This window comes from Eutrigla gurnardus (assembly GCF_963514095.1).
Source record: "Eutrigla gurnardus genome assembly, chromosome: 18".
Lineage (NCBI taxonomy): Eukaryota > Metazoa > Chordata > Actinopteri > Perciformes > Triglidae > Eutrigla > Eutrigla gurnardus.
Genome location: NC_139929.1, coordinates 17,083,331 through 17,100,126, shown reverse-complemented (window position 1 = coordinate 17,100,126; position 16,796 = coordinate 17,083,331). Strand labels below are relative to the sequence as shown.

The 16,796-nt window shown below is 42.2% G+C and overlaps 1 protein-coding gene across 2 annotated transcripts in view; it reads left to right on the top strand.

Annotated features, from left to right (window-relative positions):
- The first annotated feature begins 937 nt into the window (after nt 1–937).
- The window catches only part of LOC311029043 (palmdelphin-like), an 81,239-nt gene continuing 65,380 nt past the window's right edge, over nt 938–16,796 (top strand). For both annotated transcript variants that reach the window (XM_084033912.1, XM_084033911.1), the window contains exons 1-3: nt 938–1,111; nt 9,694–9,744; nt 14,763–14,843. In XM_084033912.1, coding sequence (XP_083890038.1) covers nt 9,700–9,744; nt 14,763–14,843 — 126 coding nt within the window. In that variant the 5' untranslated portion in view covers nt 938–1,111; nt 9,694–9,699. The remainder of the gene's footprint in view (nt 1,112–9,693; nt 9,745–14,762; nt 14,844–16,796) is intronic.

Genomic DNA, 16,796 nt, shown 5'->3' with positions numbered 1-16,796 from the left:
TCAGTGTTATTGATGACGTATCTGCTGATAGTAATGAGCTTTACACTGTGAACAGAGTGAGTAGATGATTCAGTTTCACTCATTTAGGGGTTGCTAGTTAGCTAGCTAGCTAGCTTGCTAATTCCATTCCATGCTACAGTTACCGAACATAAAAAGTACCTTGTGAACTGCTGGACTCGGTCTACATAACTTTAACATGTACGGTAGCTGGACTTCACTGTTATTAACTTACTTATAATGGCCCTTTGCATTAGCTAATGCTAATGATAATGACTAGTGCTAATGCTAATTGCTAGCATGCTGGCTATTGTTATCATTATGGTTAGCTAAGTGCTGTTACAATAACAATATACAGTTTAAACTCTTATAAACATTTGTGAATTTGAGTTTACATAAAAGGCTAGAATATGTGTATGCTAGTAATTAGCATTAGCCATAAGAATTAGCTTTTCACAGGCTCACTGAAAGGCTCAGGGCTACTCACTAATACTCACTAATACACAGTTTGCAGAAACAGAGTTGTTGGTCTTATAGGTGGGGAGATGAGGGGGGCTTCACTAGTGTCTAAAGCTGACTCATCCCTGACTCCAGATCAGCTTATAGCAAATATCAAATAGCCTGTTTTCAACCAGTAGAGGGCAGTCACTATAGATGTACCATATGTTGAATTCAGTTAGAAAAAAAGGGGTTTGGGGGTAACTCTGCAAATGCATACTTGTAGGTTGGTACTTTGTGTTATTGCAGCATCTATGTATATATATGTATTCATTATGTATTGATATGAATGTAATTGGTTTCTGTGTGTATGTGTGTGTACACATTTGTGGAGAAATATGTTGGCAGAGGTATTTCAGGCACTTGGTTGGGCTCAGTGACAGACTCATGGGGAGCAGATAAAGAGAGAGAGAGAGAAGGAGGGAGAGAGAGGGAGGGAGAGAGTGCGAGAGAGAGAGGGAGTGAGAGTGAGTCTTCCCAGTCAGTCAGAATCTCTCTCAGCCGATCCTGCTTTCCCAGCCTCGGGCTCAGTAATACTGAATACGCTGTGAGAGTGAGCTCTACCTTCCTCAGTTGCTCTGCTGTCAGCTGCCCGAGGACACACAGCACACACACGGTGAGTAGTCCTCTGTCACCAGTACTCTTTGCATTTATTGCATGAGCACTTTCAAGTAGATGCTGTCGATTAGACAGATTAACACTGTGTTGTCCATCGTTTCTGCCATAAATCAGCAATCCAGAGGCAACTTGTTGTTACAGGAGCTAAAATAAGATACAAGGGTCTTTTGATTCTTTAATCTCTTAATTCCTTTAAGCTGTCGGCCGCTTGCAGCCGCCAAGTGGGGTCTGGCTTTAACTAATAAGACTTGTACTCACAGATGAACATGCATGCAAACAGCAGTCACCTCATGACATATCATCATATTTCAACACAGCAATTCATGAAATTGTAACAAAATTGATGTCTGGTGTTTCGTGTATGTGGACACATTAAAATGTTTTTTTGTTGCTCAGCATAAGTTTCAAACTGAAGTATTCCAAATGGAGGTATCGTTCATGCCTAGACCACTTTTTTCCCTCTTAGTCGGGATGAGATTATACTACAAAACAACGTTGGATTTAGTAAAGACATCAAGGCTGGGCTTAAAATAACTATGTAGTTACATTTAGACAAAAGAACAATGTTAGGTTGAGACAACAACATGTTAGGGTGGCATTAATATCGGACCCCAGAGCAGAGACTGAAACAGCCACAGAATTCTAACACAAAACCATCATTAGCTTTGGACCACAAAAACAACTTTAGGATTAGAAAACAAAACCATTATTAGATTTAGGCAATAAATCCAACTTAAGGTTTAGGCAACAAATCCATCGTTAGATTTAGGCAATAAATCCAATGTTAGATTAAGGCAATAAAAACAACGTTAGATTTAATCAATAAAGCAAACATCAATGCTAGCTTCAGACAACAAAACCATTGTTAGCTTTCAACAACAAAACCAACATTCACCTCCCCTGCCGCTATCATCAGTAATCGTTCTCATATTTAATACTACATAACTGTTTCTGGATGTTGCCTAGTCCCATGTGTGTTAATTAATTTGTCCATCACGAAAAAGGATTCTAATTAACTTTCCGTTTTCATTGTTTTAGTGCTGAAAGACATGAAGAAAAGTTACTGTCCCTGTAGATGAAACCAACATACTGCTCTGCATGAATATTTCACGATCTGTTGTGAGACTGGGTTGCATATTTTCATGCTCATCCGAAATCACATTACATGTATGTTCACTACACACAGTCATACACTCCCACTTACATGCTGTTGTTGAGAGCTGCCAGCAGAAAACGAGTCACCTCGTGGCCTTTCCTTCCCACTCACGCCAGTCATTTCAACATTTCATCCTGGTGGCAGAGCTGGAGAGGGAGGACGCTCATGAATTAGAGAGCTCATTTTTTCACATCTGTCAGGGCTTGAAATTTCACTGTTATCTCCAACAGCATCAACTGAAGTTTATTTGATGTATTTTGTAATAACAGATCCATTTTTGCTTCAGGCATTTAGTGCAATTAACAAGTATTTCATTAGCCAAGTATTTAGTAAAAAGAAATAAATAAATCTTAATTTGCATTTTGTCTGTGTTAAGGTGGATATCTTTGGATTCAGGGCAAGCTTAGTCTAGCTTTGCAGAAATATTTGAATCATTTCGGGGGGGCTAGACTTGCTGTGTTCAACATCACCTCTACTAACATGTTGTATGTGTTTAATCCGTACACAAATGTCAAGACATTTACAGAAATGTAAAAATGAAAGGTTAGGTTAGTGTTTCTTGGTTGCTTAGCAGCTAAAGAGCCGGATCATTTTCTCAGAAGAAGACCAAACTGGAGCTTAAAGGAAAGTGAATGTTGGACATTTAACATGTGGCAACAACTCCAAATGTATCATCAGACAATCTGTAATTCATTTGTATTTGAAAAACAAAAATAGAATTGAACAAACAAAAAACATACATCTCTCTCTAGATATAGGCCGAACATAATTTTGCAAAAACTGTCCTTGCATTTTTGGTCATTGTATTTTCCTTTCAGAAACGGTTATTTAAAAACATTGCATTTTATACCAAAAATACAATTGAAACCCAAGGCGCTCAATCAGTGTATCATTTGTTCTTAGGTTATTTCGTTTCAAAACAAAATCAGACAGAATTCAAACTAAATAATAATAAAATGGGCCTCTAGTTTTTTGTTTTTTGTGCATTCTGAGGTGGTCTGCTATTAATCTGGAGTGAAATTAGTGCGTGACTGTGGACCACTTCCTTTTAAATTCAGGGAACATGGATTTTATTTTGAAATGCTATAACAGAATGTAGAGTGGAGGCAAGTTTACAGTGAAACAGACCAGCTGATTCTTTAAAAAAATGAAAAACATTCATTCTTCAGTGCAAAAATGTAAAACAGGCAAACGTAATGACCAAAAACTGACCCTTTTTTATTTATTATTTTTTTATTCTGACCCCAAAATGCTTTTTTCCATTTCCATTTTAAAACAAATCAATTCATTTTAATTACAACTGAATGGCTGATTATCTGATGATGCAATGGTTCCTGTCACTATTTTAAGACTACTGTTAACTGTTTGCAGCATGTTAGCAGTATAATACAGCAGTATAAACAATAAAAGCCACTTAATTGCTTAAACTTAATTAGATGATAACACGTGAAAGGCCAAAAACGTGTGACATGAGATGGATATAAATCTTCTCACATAACTATTGAAAAGAAAGTGAATATGCATATGTTGCCAAATAATGTTTCGTTTTAAATTATTGGGTAAATATAAAAAGTACTAGTAAGTTTGAGGTTGAAAAATGCTCATTTTGGCTCATGAAGTCAATTTATTAATGCATTCAAGACTCACCAAAAATCAATCTGAAGTCAATGACACTAAATGAATCACCCTGATAATTTAGTGTCTGCAAAGCAAACAGTACAGTAATGAATGAGTCCAATGTCAGCCTGTCTGCTGTTAATCCATCATAGGTCAGATTAACGAAGGAGGAGCAGGGATTAGAAGTCAAGAGTTTGACTGAATGGCCAGACAGGCAGGGGTATTGGGGTCATGTCATTGGGTCTGGAGTCAGGCAGGGATCATAACCAGAGCACTGAAACAAAAGACCTGAAGGGATTTACAGGCAGAAGAAGATGTTACAGGAGTACTATGAATGAGGAAGTCTTTAAAAACATCCATATTATACTACTGCTTTGATTATTTTCACAGAAGTAAATTACGTCCACAAGCATCAGGTTAAGAGCTGCACTTTAAAACTCTTGAGCATTGCCATGCTTGGTTCATGGTTGGTGAGATCTGATGTGTGAACTTGAATGGCACCACCATTGGACCATCTACCAGCATCAGTGATATTGGTGACAAACCCACCCAGACACAGCCTGTTCACCCTGCTGCATTCTGGGAAGAGATAGTGTACAAAGTATCAGCTGATGAACCACCAGACTTAAGAGCAGCTTCTTTAAATTGAATAGAATATCTAATACTATTTGTACTAGTCACATGACCACTGACCATTTTCTGCTCCTGTTCTTTTTATATTCCCTATCCTTGGGAGCTTTCCAAGGGGAGGGGTGAGAAGTGAAAGTCTACAAGCCAATAAGCTCTGGAAACTGCCCAAACAGCTTGTACATGCCAGTGACTGCACTTTGGCTAACTCAAGCACTATACCTACTTTAACTATCAGTGCTGTAATGGCATCCAGGGACGGCTGTTGGCTCTCCTGGCTTTGTCCTCTATTAGTATGTGCCCAAAGCATTTATTCTGGACTCTTTTCTCTGTGCTGTCAATGCCAGGCATTGCATCAGTCGGGTTTTCTGGCATAAGAAACTAAATGGCATCTTTCCTATCAGTTTGTATTGACACCACCAAACACGTCCTGATTATGGGGCTGATCACCTGGTGTGGGCTCCTGTCTTGCGTCACGATTTTCAGTGCAAGTCTGACCACATGTTCATCTAATGTGATTGACAGGTTTTCTTCCTAACACCAGCTGTTTTTCGGGAGCAACATGTCACCTGCTGCAAACACACATTCAGAGTCAGGTGGTTCCAGCTGTGCACCCGGCAGCTCCTCTATTTCTGTCAGTGTGGGATCAGACCTCCATAGTGTCAACAGGTGGACAGTCTAACCAGCAACATGACATTCAGTAGTCCCTCCTCCTTCCTTCTTCTTTGCCTCACTCAAATGTCAACCTTTGATTTAATCCTGGAAGTTCATAGTGCAGCACATTCATCACCTCACCACATAGACATTTCACACTGTGGCTACACGTTGCTTGTATTTTGTTGAATATCTTCAGGTGAAATGTTGAAAACGAAAAAGATCAAATGAAAGCGATCTTAACCTAAATATAAACAAATGCATACAGAAGCTAGTCCAGGACTAAAGTGGGACAGCTCTTACTATATGCTGATGACACACACCATGCCATATCTATACCCTTGAGCATTTTCTGTTGAATGCTTGTTTGCTCTTTTACTGAGATAATGAGAAAAAGTACGAGTATGATAATGAGTAAAATGTTTACTACTTGTGCATCCAATACAGAGACTGATGAATGAATTTAAATCTGTAGCTTTGGGCTCATGCAGGCCGTGTGCAGATGAAGAACCAATAAGAACTATAAGGATTGCTGTAGTATAAACATACACAACTAATTGTTGGTGGAAGCCAGCTGGAGGCATAATAGCCCTCTGAGCTAATGATAGAATGTATATGAGAAGTGGGCGTAGTCATGGTGGCATCACCCATTGGTTTGTGGAATACGGTTTTGAAGTCTTGAATTCAGCAATTTGGTCGCCTTCGTCATGGATTTTTGGTTGTCGCCATCTTGTATTTTTGCAACCAACGATGGAAGTGATGATGTTTTGACATCCAAAACCAAAATAGTAAGCTTCAAGATGGCGACGTCCAAAATGCAGAGGCTTCAGAACCGTAGTCCACAAACCAATGGGTAACATCACGATGACTTCATCCACTTCTTGTATAAAGCCTACGTTACAAGCATTAGTATGGCTGGTGTTTTAGTAGCTGTGGCTAAAAATACCATTATCATTGTATTTGAGTGTATTTTAAAGCAGTGCCGTAGTTCTTGTGAAGTACTTTCCTTTTACCAGCTGAACATTTGCATATCTGTTGTTTGATGTGTGCCTGGGTCGTGTGTGGGTGATTGTAGCTGGGATGTGTGTGAGGGGGCTGAGCATGTTTAAAAATATATGTGCCTGACATAAAATGGTATTAGAACAGACTGTAATACCAACCGTGTGGGCTGTCAATGTTATTATTTTATGCCTCCATCATTTAGAAAGGACATCCCCTCCATGGTCCCCGATAGGAAACATTATTTATTACTCCAAAACAACGAAGTTAAACTGAAATAATATGAGTCACAGTGAGCCAAGGCCAAACAAACTAAGAAAACAATCCATTTGCTCCAGCATGCTGGCTAACCCTACATGGTAATGAATAAACAAACAAACAAAAAGACATTTACTAGATCTGGGGCCTGTACACAGCAGTAACAGGAGAAAGACTAGAAAAGGAAAAGTCAGCTCCAGATTAATTTCAAACAAAGAGATCGTATTTTACACAGGTATGGATCAATGCTGCTAGTATACTGTCTGCTGTCACATTGGGACCATAGAAAGTAGACAGTAGTGAACATGTACAGCAGACAGGAATGGACACGGAAGAAGACAATAGTGGCCGTGGACAGCAGACAGTAGTGGACATGAACAGCAATCATTAGTGACCATGCTTGCTTTTGGGTGATGGCACTTTGACATTCATTGACTCTGAAAACCAGAGCGTAGGCTAGTCTCGCATTATGTCCTGAGATAACTTCTGTTCCCTGCCTTCGCCCAATGATTGCTGGGATCGGCTCCAGCCCCCCCGTGACCCTGAATACAGGATAAGCGGTAGACAATGGATGGATGGATGGATAACTTCTGTTCTGATATGACACTATAAATAAAATACATGGATAGCAGTCAGTAATATACATGGACTACACATAGTATGGACCGCAGACAGGATGAACAAAGACAGCAGACAGGAGTGAATATGGACAGCAGACAGGAGTGAAGAAGGACAGCAGACAGGAGTGAAGGTGCAGCAGTTCCTACTAGCAGTGTGAACATCAGCACCACATAAATAAACATGTTGCTGCTCATTTATCGTTGACAATCATGTTTCCTGCAACAGCTAGCTGTTTCCCCTCTAGGTCTATGCAGACCTAATTGACTTGTTACTGTTTAGTAGCAGTACACATTGAAGTGGATGTGAAACAAATACAGTAAAGGAGGGTTAAAGAGATGAGAAACATTTTCTACTGTGTATATATCATAACCTTTTCTTTTGAATACATACTTTCCCATGACTTCCTCGGTTCCGACTGCTCTAAGATCAGTATACAAGATATTCCTTGACGTTTTTGTTGAGGAAACATTGGAACTCACAATGCCAGTCCTGTTGGAGCTAAACTCTGTGTTTGCTGCTGATGTGCTAACAGGCCCAGTGAAGAGTCAGAACGTCTGTAGTTTATTTTTACCCGAGAAACAATCAATCACATATTCATAAACAAATTCACAAGCAACTGATGCTGACACTGAGGAGTTCTACTTAATGATATCTTATTAACAGAACCCTCCTCTCAACATGCAAACATGCAGGAACGTGGCAGCCCAGTCTAACAGCAGCATGTGAACTTCTCACTAAATGCTGACTGCATACATGGACACTGTTGGAACTCAAGGTTTGCGTCGATGAAGTAATGAATGAGGATTGAATAGGGTTCAGAATATCAAGATGTGATGTAAAAACACATTCCTCTGCAAACATTTCAGCCACATTCCTGCACAGGGGTCTGGCAAAAGCTCCCCTATTTCCCTTTGGAGTGACCAAAAGGAAAAACTCTCATATCTGACTTACTGTATCTGTGAATTCAAGACGCTTTGGATTGGTCCACCTGGATCTGAAACCAGAGGTTGCAAATGGCGGATCTTTGTTCCGACATTATTTTTCTTCTTCTCGTCCCCCTTTTTATGGGCATTGGCGGGGTGTTTACATTTGGTGCAAGCATTTCTGAACACATCAAGAATCTGACATACACTCTTCTTAGGACCTTTCTTAAGAAAACATTTAAGAATAAATGTAGGAAGATATTTGTGAATGAGGCCCAACGAAGAGAGGCGAGGAGAGGAAAGTCAGTAGGTGAGGGTGTCAGTCAGCTACAAAACCCACCGTTAGCTTTAGACAACAAAACCTCTTAGTTTATTAATACCATCATCAACGCGGCCACTTAACAACAACATTTTGGGACAAGGTGTGTCCAACACTAGTCTGGTGGATAATGTTCTCTAATACTACGTCACTAGCTCTGGACGTTACATAGTCCCACAGCTTGTACCCTCAGGCAGTGAGGCTGCTGAACAGTGCCCCCCTCCTCTCTCTCCCCCCCTCACATGGACACTAACAATACTCCATCTTATAATAACTGTGAACTGGTCTCTGCATTGCTGCAGCACACACTATACTACCTCACACTACCTCTGACAATGTACTCTGGCGCCCCTTGTGTTTTTGTCCTTTTTTCGTGTACATGAATGATATGCCCGTGGGATTCTGCACTATTGCACATTTTGCACTTTTCACTATGTAAGGTTGTATGCTCCAACGGAATTTCATTGTTATTTATGACAATGACAAATAAATGATTGATTGATTGATTGATTGATAGTCACATGGATGTGTTTAATTCATGTGTCCGGCATGGAAAAGAATCCCAATCAACTTTCCACTGACATTGTTTTCGTGCTGAGAGACACATCCTTGTACATGAAACCAGTAGATTACATTTCGGAGCTATTTGACGCCCTGCTGTGAGACTGGGCCGGCATGTCTTGACAAGTCCTCTGTCATGTGTCTCTATCTGAACCCAGTGCTCTCTTTTCAAAGGGTCAGCATGTTAACCTTCACGGATCGTTCCGTTCTGATTCACTGTTGTGCGTTTTAGTACAGAACATCAGCACAGTCGTGTTACATTCACGGCAGTCATTGTGGCGTTCCTCCGGCTGGATAAATCATCCATCTGATATGTGACACTGACATGCTGCTTCTCTTTCTGGCAGGCAAATATATACACAAATCCATATTGTGCGTTGCAATGTTCAACTCTCACACAGAACGCAGACCTTTTACAGCTTGTGATATAATATGAATAGAAATAAACATCCAGTCACATTATGGATTAGGGTGAGTGTATACTGTGCTGTTGTATAAAGATGGAAAAGAATCATGTTGAGTTTTTAAAACTATTCGGCATTATTATATTATTTCATTGCAATGTTTATTATTTATTCCCACTTAACAAGTGACGTCTACTATATATTCAATAGATGTATAATAGATATTAAATTGTAGTTATTCTGTGTTGAAAAGCGAAAGTTGACTCTAGAAGTTTTAAACTGAATCTGTTTATATGACTAAAATTATACTGTGGGTGTGTGCAGTGCATATATTAAATATTTATACAAACAATATGGCAACCTCAAATCCAACAGGCAACAACAGCTGTCAGTGTGACTTCATGGTCAGTGTATCCATATCTCTGTCTGTCTGTCCTGCAGGCCGTCATGGAGGAGGCTGACCTGCTGAAAGAGAGGCTCCAGGCCATCACGGTAAGGACCCGTCCTGTGTTTGTGGTGTCATGGGAGAAAGCTAGGATACAGATAATTGCTGTGTCACATGTTGACTTTAAATGAGTTACCCCACTCAGATCAGGAGCTGAGCTGTATCCCGTATGTCGCAGCTCTCATCCAAGGCCAGAGAAAAGTGTCAACTTTGCCTTCCAGTTGCTGCTCTAAGTTTTCCATTACGTCTACTACCCGCCTCCCCACTGTTCACCACGAAACACCTTTTCAAACGTCTCCTTCCTGTCAGGGCATGAGACGGCCACAGAATCCACAAGGCATTCTTTGACAAATCCCTCCTCGGCGAATGGCTCGCTGCATTTCGTGATCTAGTGAGCCAGTATGTAGCTATTCTTGAACAGACAATAATTTGTCGCATGGAGCTTGGTGAGATGTCCTTCCTCTTTCTGCAATTTTGATAGCAGTTCTTCTGATTTACTTTTCAGCCGGCGACATGTTCAGCCGTTCTTGTATTTTTTAAATGAACAAAAACACAAAAAGTGAATTCATGAGGCCAGAAAGGGGTTGAGTGGGTCATAGAAAATGCCCCCTTAGTTTTCTGAAAACGTGGCCCCCAGAACAATATAGTTGAATAGCCTTACCTACACCTTAAAGAAGGTCACTTCATTTAGCTATCAGTATGACTACTAACAGACCCTCCCCACTCGCCACAGTAAACGTATGTAAGCAGATATGTATTGTTGTATGTATGGTATAGCAGTGAAACCGTTCCCAAGCAGAGTTTGAAAATAGCCTAGTTAAGCCGGACCCAGATACATAGGGTAAGTGTTGATGAATTATGATTAATGTACACAACTATCTGTGTATCGTATGTCTAACACAGCAGCACTGTTTGCACTTGACTTCACATCTTTGGTCAGTTTGACCCAATAACTAGGAAGGAAAACTGTCCAAATATTTAAGCCAGCATGAATATCAGCAGTATGAAATAGGTCACAAATACTCATTCATCTATGAGCTCCTCTTGGGGAGAATCTCTGCACACTTGGACAGTTTACATTAGTGATGCAGTTTTCCCGATCATGAAAGGGATTAATAGATGAAGGGTAGTGGTGTGGGAAGTGTGGGGTCGGTTTCCTGATAACGATGTCTTTTAGCGTTTTTAAAGGAGTCATAACCTGGTTTTATACGTATCCAGCCCCCCTTGGATCGCTTTGGATCAATTCGTAAAACTTATTAGAAAAAAAAAAAAAAATGTAATCAAACATTGAGCTTGTTCTGACCCTTTTTCGTACCGCGATTTTATCACGCGAGATTACGCGCGAGGTTTTGACTGGTCCGGATGTGCATTGTATAATATGTAATGAGGCGCGCGTTGATTCGCCGCAGGAAGGACAGAGCCGGGGGGGCTTGCCTGCATGCAGACTCCAAAACATAATGGCGGCGCTTCGGCGATTTCAGGTAGCGGACGGGACGGGGTTGGGTGGTGAGAGAGGGGTGGGCTTATGCAAGTAGCCGCCACGGTGACGTCACCGAAGGCGCAGAATCAAAATCTCGTGCTTTAGGAATGCACACCCTTGTGTGCTATTCCTGTTCGGAAAAAGAGCAGAAGCGAAAAAACGGCGCCACTTTCAAACTCCAGCCTTTCAGGCAAGTTTCAACTGAGGTCAAACACAGATATGCATGTTTTAACAAGAGAAATTGCGATTTCCTGGTGATGACTCCTTTAAGAACATTCTTAAAGGAGTCATAACCTGGTTTTATACGTATCCAGCCTCCCTTGGATCGCTTTGGATCAATTCGTAAAACTTATTAGAAAAAAAAAAAAAAATTTTAATCAAACATTGAGCTTGTTCTGACCCTTTTTCGTACCGCGATTTTATCACGCGAGATTACGCGCGAGGTTTTGACTGGTCCGGATGTGCATTGTATAATATGTAATGAGGCGCGCGTTGATTCGCCGCAGGAAGGACAGAGCCGGGGGGGGGGCTTGCCTGCATGCAGACTCCAAAACATAAACAGCCCCCTGTCATGGCACACACACTAAATGACGAACCTTACGGAATTCAGGCATTTATGTACGAACCAGAGTCGGAACCCGAACCGGAGAGTGAAGAGCCAGAGACGGTTGAAGAGACACGTTTACAGCAGGACGTCAGGTAGCGGACGGGGGGGGGGGGGGGGGGGGGGGGTTGGGTGGTGAAAGAGGGGTGGGCTTATGCAAGTAGCCTCCACGGTGACGTCACCGTAGGCGCAGAATCAAAATCTCGTGCTTTAGGAATGCACACCCTTGTGTGCTATTCCTGTTCGGAAAAAGAGCAGAAGCGAAAAAACGGCGCCACTTTCAAACTCCAGCCTTTCAGGCAAGTTTCAACTGAGGTCAAACACAGATATGCATGTTTTAACAAGAGAAATTGCGATTTCCTGGTGATGACGTGTGATGCTGCATGTCGATCAATAAATCTAGCATCATGAATGACTTCATGTGATGATTGTTTGACAGCTGAAACGAGGGACAAATCCCCCTTTAAATCAAAAGCACCACCATTGTTTGTAGTTATCCTCATCGTGTTAATCATGAGTAAGTGATTCATTTTGAAAATGGAAGTGTGTTCATTTCTCAGCATTGCTACCTTAAAATATACCCAAAAACGTGTGAGAAAATGTGGAGAAGATATTATTTTGACAAACTCAGGAATCTACATGGTTACTTTTCTCCTGCAACATTTTTAAAAAATCAATAGAGTGATATATTTACATTCCTTGAGTGAGAAACAACTTTAGCATCCCTCTGCAGCCCCTGCTCAACACTCACGCATGCATGTTTCAAAAACCCAGCGACCCACCCAGTCACCCAGTCACCGACCCAGTCACCCACCCTGTCACCCATCCAGTCACCCAGTCACTGACCCAGTCACCCACCCAGTCACCCACCCTGTCACCCAGTCACTGACCCAGTCACCCACCCAGTCACCCAGTCACTGACCCAGTCACCCACCCAGTCACCCAGTCACTGACCCAGTCACCCACCCAGTCACCCAGTCACTGACCCAGTCACCCACCCAGTCACCCAGTCACTGACCCAGTCACCCATCCAGTCACCCAGTCACTGACCCAGCCAGCCAGCCAGTCGGTTGGTCAGTCAGTAAGCCCCTGAGAAAAGTGTGGATGTGCAGTTGCTAGCCTGGTTTGTAAGCATCAGTCCGTCACAGTGAGACAGTGTATGACTGTCTACCTTTTAGACTGAACTGAGACGTGATGTGGAGGGCTTGTGAGTGCGTTACTACGCACATAGGACAGCTACAGTTTGTTTACATCAACCTCATCAAGCTTAACTGTCAATCAAACATGACAATATATTACAGTTATACACCCCACACTTCTGACAAAACACTACACACACGCATTGTCTTCAAAATGATTAAAGCAAAGACCTGGGACTGACAACGAACACAAACACACATGAAAACACCAGTGAGTCAGAGCTGTAATATCAGGGAAGATCACCTCTGTATGAGAACTATAGGCAGGGAGAGGAGGAGGAGGAAGAGGAGGATGACAGAGAGAGGAGGAGGAGGAGGAGGAAGAAGAGGTGGAGGGTGAGGATGACGAGGAAGGAGACGACAAGGAGGAGGACAAAGAAGATGAGGAAGAGGACGAGTAGGAGGATGAAAGAGAGAGAGGAGGAGGAGGAAGAGGACAAGGGTGATGATGAGAGCGAGAGAGAGAGAGAGAGAGAGAGAGAGGAAAAAAAGGAAGAAGGAGGAGGAGGACAAGGAAGACGAGAACGAGGATAAGTTGGAGGATGAGGAAGAAGAGACGTTTATGACCGGCAGGTAATGAGGCTTAAATGGTAAATGGCCTCATTTATATAGCTCTTTACAGTAATGACTGACTTCACCCATTCACTCACACATTCATACACCGACGGCAGAGTCAACCACGCAGGGCGACAGCCAGCTCGTCAGGAGCAATTGGGGTGAGGTGTCTTGCTCAGGGACACCAGGCACTCAGCTAGGAGGAGCCGGGGATCGAACCAGCAATCTTGCGGTTGCCAGCCAAACCGCTCTACCTCCTGAGCTAATGCCCCCCGGCTTCCTGCCTCATTACCTGCCAGTCATGTGACGCCCTCACATGACACATCACATTTCAACAATGGTATAGTCCACAAAGTACATCAGTGTGTTGTTGCTGCTTTCAGAGTTGTTTTGTTGCCAAAATACAACATTTGTCTCCAGCTGTTTTGTCTTATTTGTCTTGTGTGTAGAGTTTTGACATAATGAGCCAAATTCAAGTGTATAAGTAATTACAAAAAACTATGTCACTTTGACATGATGCTGAAAGTTGGAAAAAGGAGTTAAGTGATTGGTTTCAATGTGTTGGTAGGATTCCCAACACATTGAAATGATGTGGACCTGTGCTGCCTGGATGTTGTAGTTCAGAGCTGCGTCACTTAAACTCTAGCCAGCTTCGCAGACGCGAGTCGGTCATATCTGAAAGTGGAAACAAACATGATGAGAAATGATTACAGTGCAGAGTGTGACACAGACAGAGACACAGACTGGACTGTAAAGACCAGCAGACGTCATCAGAGAGATCCCCTTTCACTGGGATTTAGAGTCACCCTGATCCAGATCCAGCAGCTAATCTTAGCCCGCAGTGATCCCCTCACTGAGACCTCCAGGAACCACCGGCTGTGTGTTCATGTCCGTTAAAGCCATTAAGCAGCGTGTTGGTCTGTGATTATCCAGTTAGGACAGATATGTGTCCATTATTAAAAGACTTTTAATGTCCAGCTCATTCTCTATCTTTTCTATGGGAGGAGCTTGTTAGCAGGGGATGTGCTAGTGGTTGTAGTGAACAGGTGGACACCCACACACACAGACAGGTGGGGTCATGAAGGTCATGTTGCTTTTCAGCTATTTCAGTCTGTCCAGCTGTCATCTCAAGGTTGAGGAGTCAGCACTGGAGGACAACAGGTGGAATTGTTTCCATGCTGTAAAATGTCCACATGATGCAAACGTGTGCTTGATTTGTCTTCACAGGACAAAAGAAGAATCCAGGAGAACATCGCCAAGAAACGGAGACAGATCGAAGAGGAGAAGCTAAAGTTCCAGTACATGAAGGTATTACCAGTGTTTGTGATTTAATTTTCTAGCTCACTGATAGAAACAATCTGTGTTTCATTCCTGTGCAAACAGACACAATGTAAGAAGGCCAGACCTTCATTCCACAAATATCACCTGGAGTCCCTCTGCATCAGCATCACATAACACTGTCATATTGGTCTTATTCCACCCACAGCTATTGCTCTCCAACGCTGCTGTTGTTTAGGTGCTGCACATTCATCATAAAACAGTGATGAGTTTCTTTTAAAGCTACAGTACAAAAGCCGAAAAGTCTGACAAGCACTGAAATGTGCCGTGAGAGCAGTAAAAGCACCACGTCGTCACTGTTGTCACTCAACGCTTTAAATAACACGCTCGCTCAGAGCTAAAAACATCTACACCCCCCTCCAGTGTCACTTTGTCGCGTGTCACTGTACCCTCCTTACATGCACTTTCAAAATAAACTTACATCTTCACAGCAAGAAGATGTCATTGTTGCCAATAAGGAGAGAGCATAAGCAGCTGTCCTTTTTCTGACCTGATCTTTTGTGCAGCCAATTAATTTTGAAAATCTGTGAACTTTTCGGGAAAATTCTGGTGACGTCACAATAGACGTCATGTCAGACATCATCGTGACATAAAAAAAGACATTAGTGGAGAATGTTGCTTTTATCAGCATACAGCTAGTTAATTACAGTTCTGAAAGGTGAAGCCAAACCTGAAGATCCTTAAAGCTGCATTCTCTCTGCTGGCCATCAGGGGGCGACTCCTCTCTGATTGTATAGAAGTCTATGAGAAAGTGACCCTACTTCTCTCTTGATTTATTATCTCCGTAAACATTGTAACCATACGTTTATGAACTCAATCTCTAGTTAAAAGTCTTCTTCAATCCAGCATGATGTTCATTTAGTACATTGTGGTCCATTTAGAGTCAAGCAGACCAGAAAGCAGGGGATGCTTTAAGGCGGGGCTACCTGGAGATTGACAGGTCGCTACCACTCTACCAATGCAGTTAGCTTCTAAGATGACTTTAACACTAAGCTGTAAAGTTAACCTTGACTTATGAAGCTAACTTCAGCTTCACACCAGAATCCAGATGGATCCAGATCCAGTAGGGTTGCTGCTCAGGGTGTATCAACCATCCATCCATCCATTGTCTACCGCTTATCCTGTATTCAGGGTCGCGGGGGGGGGGCTGGAGCCGATCCCAGCTGTCATTGGGCGAAGGCAGGGTACACCCTGGACCGTAAGCCAGTCTATCACAGGGGTGTATCAACCTTCACTTCCTAAACTGCAAAAATGTCAATGCCAGTGGCCAAAATCCAAGATGGTCTCCAAAATTATAGTCCACAAACAAATGCATGACTACATCCACATCTTATATAGTCCACAGTCTATAGACAGGCTCAGAGCAAAGCAGCATGCCTTGAGGACACATGACCGATGTTAGGTTAAATTGACCGACTAACGAGTCATGTAACTATCAACACTAACAATTCACATTATTAACGACTGATGATGATTCCTTTTTATTTTGACACGGGCACTAACAGCAGTCTGAAGTCTTGTGTTTGTGCATCCACCTCTCCTCCCTCCCTCCGTTTGGACTATCTCTTTCTTTATACTACATACTGTATTTTGCTCTACCCACAATGCTGTGGGTGGTTGTGTCACATACAGATGAGCGTCACCATGGAGAGTTGACCAAGCTGCTTTGTGTACGGGATTGATTAAAGATGATGAGATGAGCAGCTACATTAACTTGCCTCCTCTCATGTCATGGATGGAGGCTGGACACTAACAAGGTTTTAGTGAGTCAATTACACTGAAACTCAAGCAAAAGTGACACCACACGTATAAATACTGGAACAGGAATCTCACAAATCTATATCATCAGTGTAAGAAAAAAGCTCCATTAAAACTACTGTCAGAATCAGTGATTTGTTCTGTAAGTCGCAGACTGACTGATGT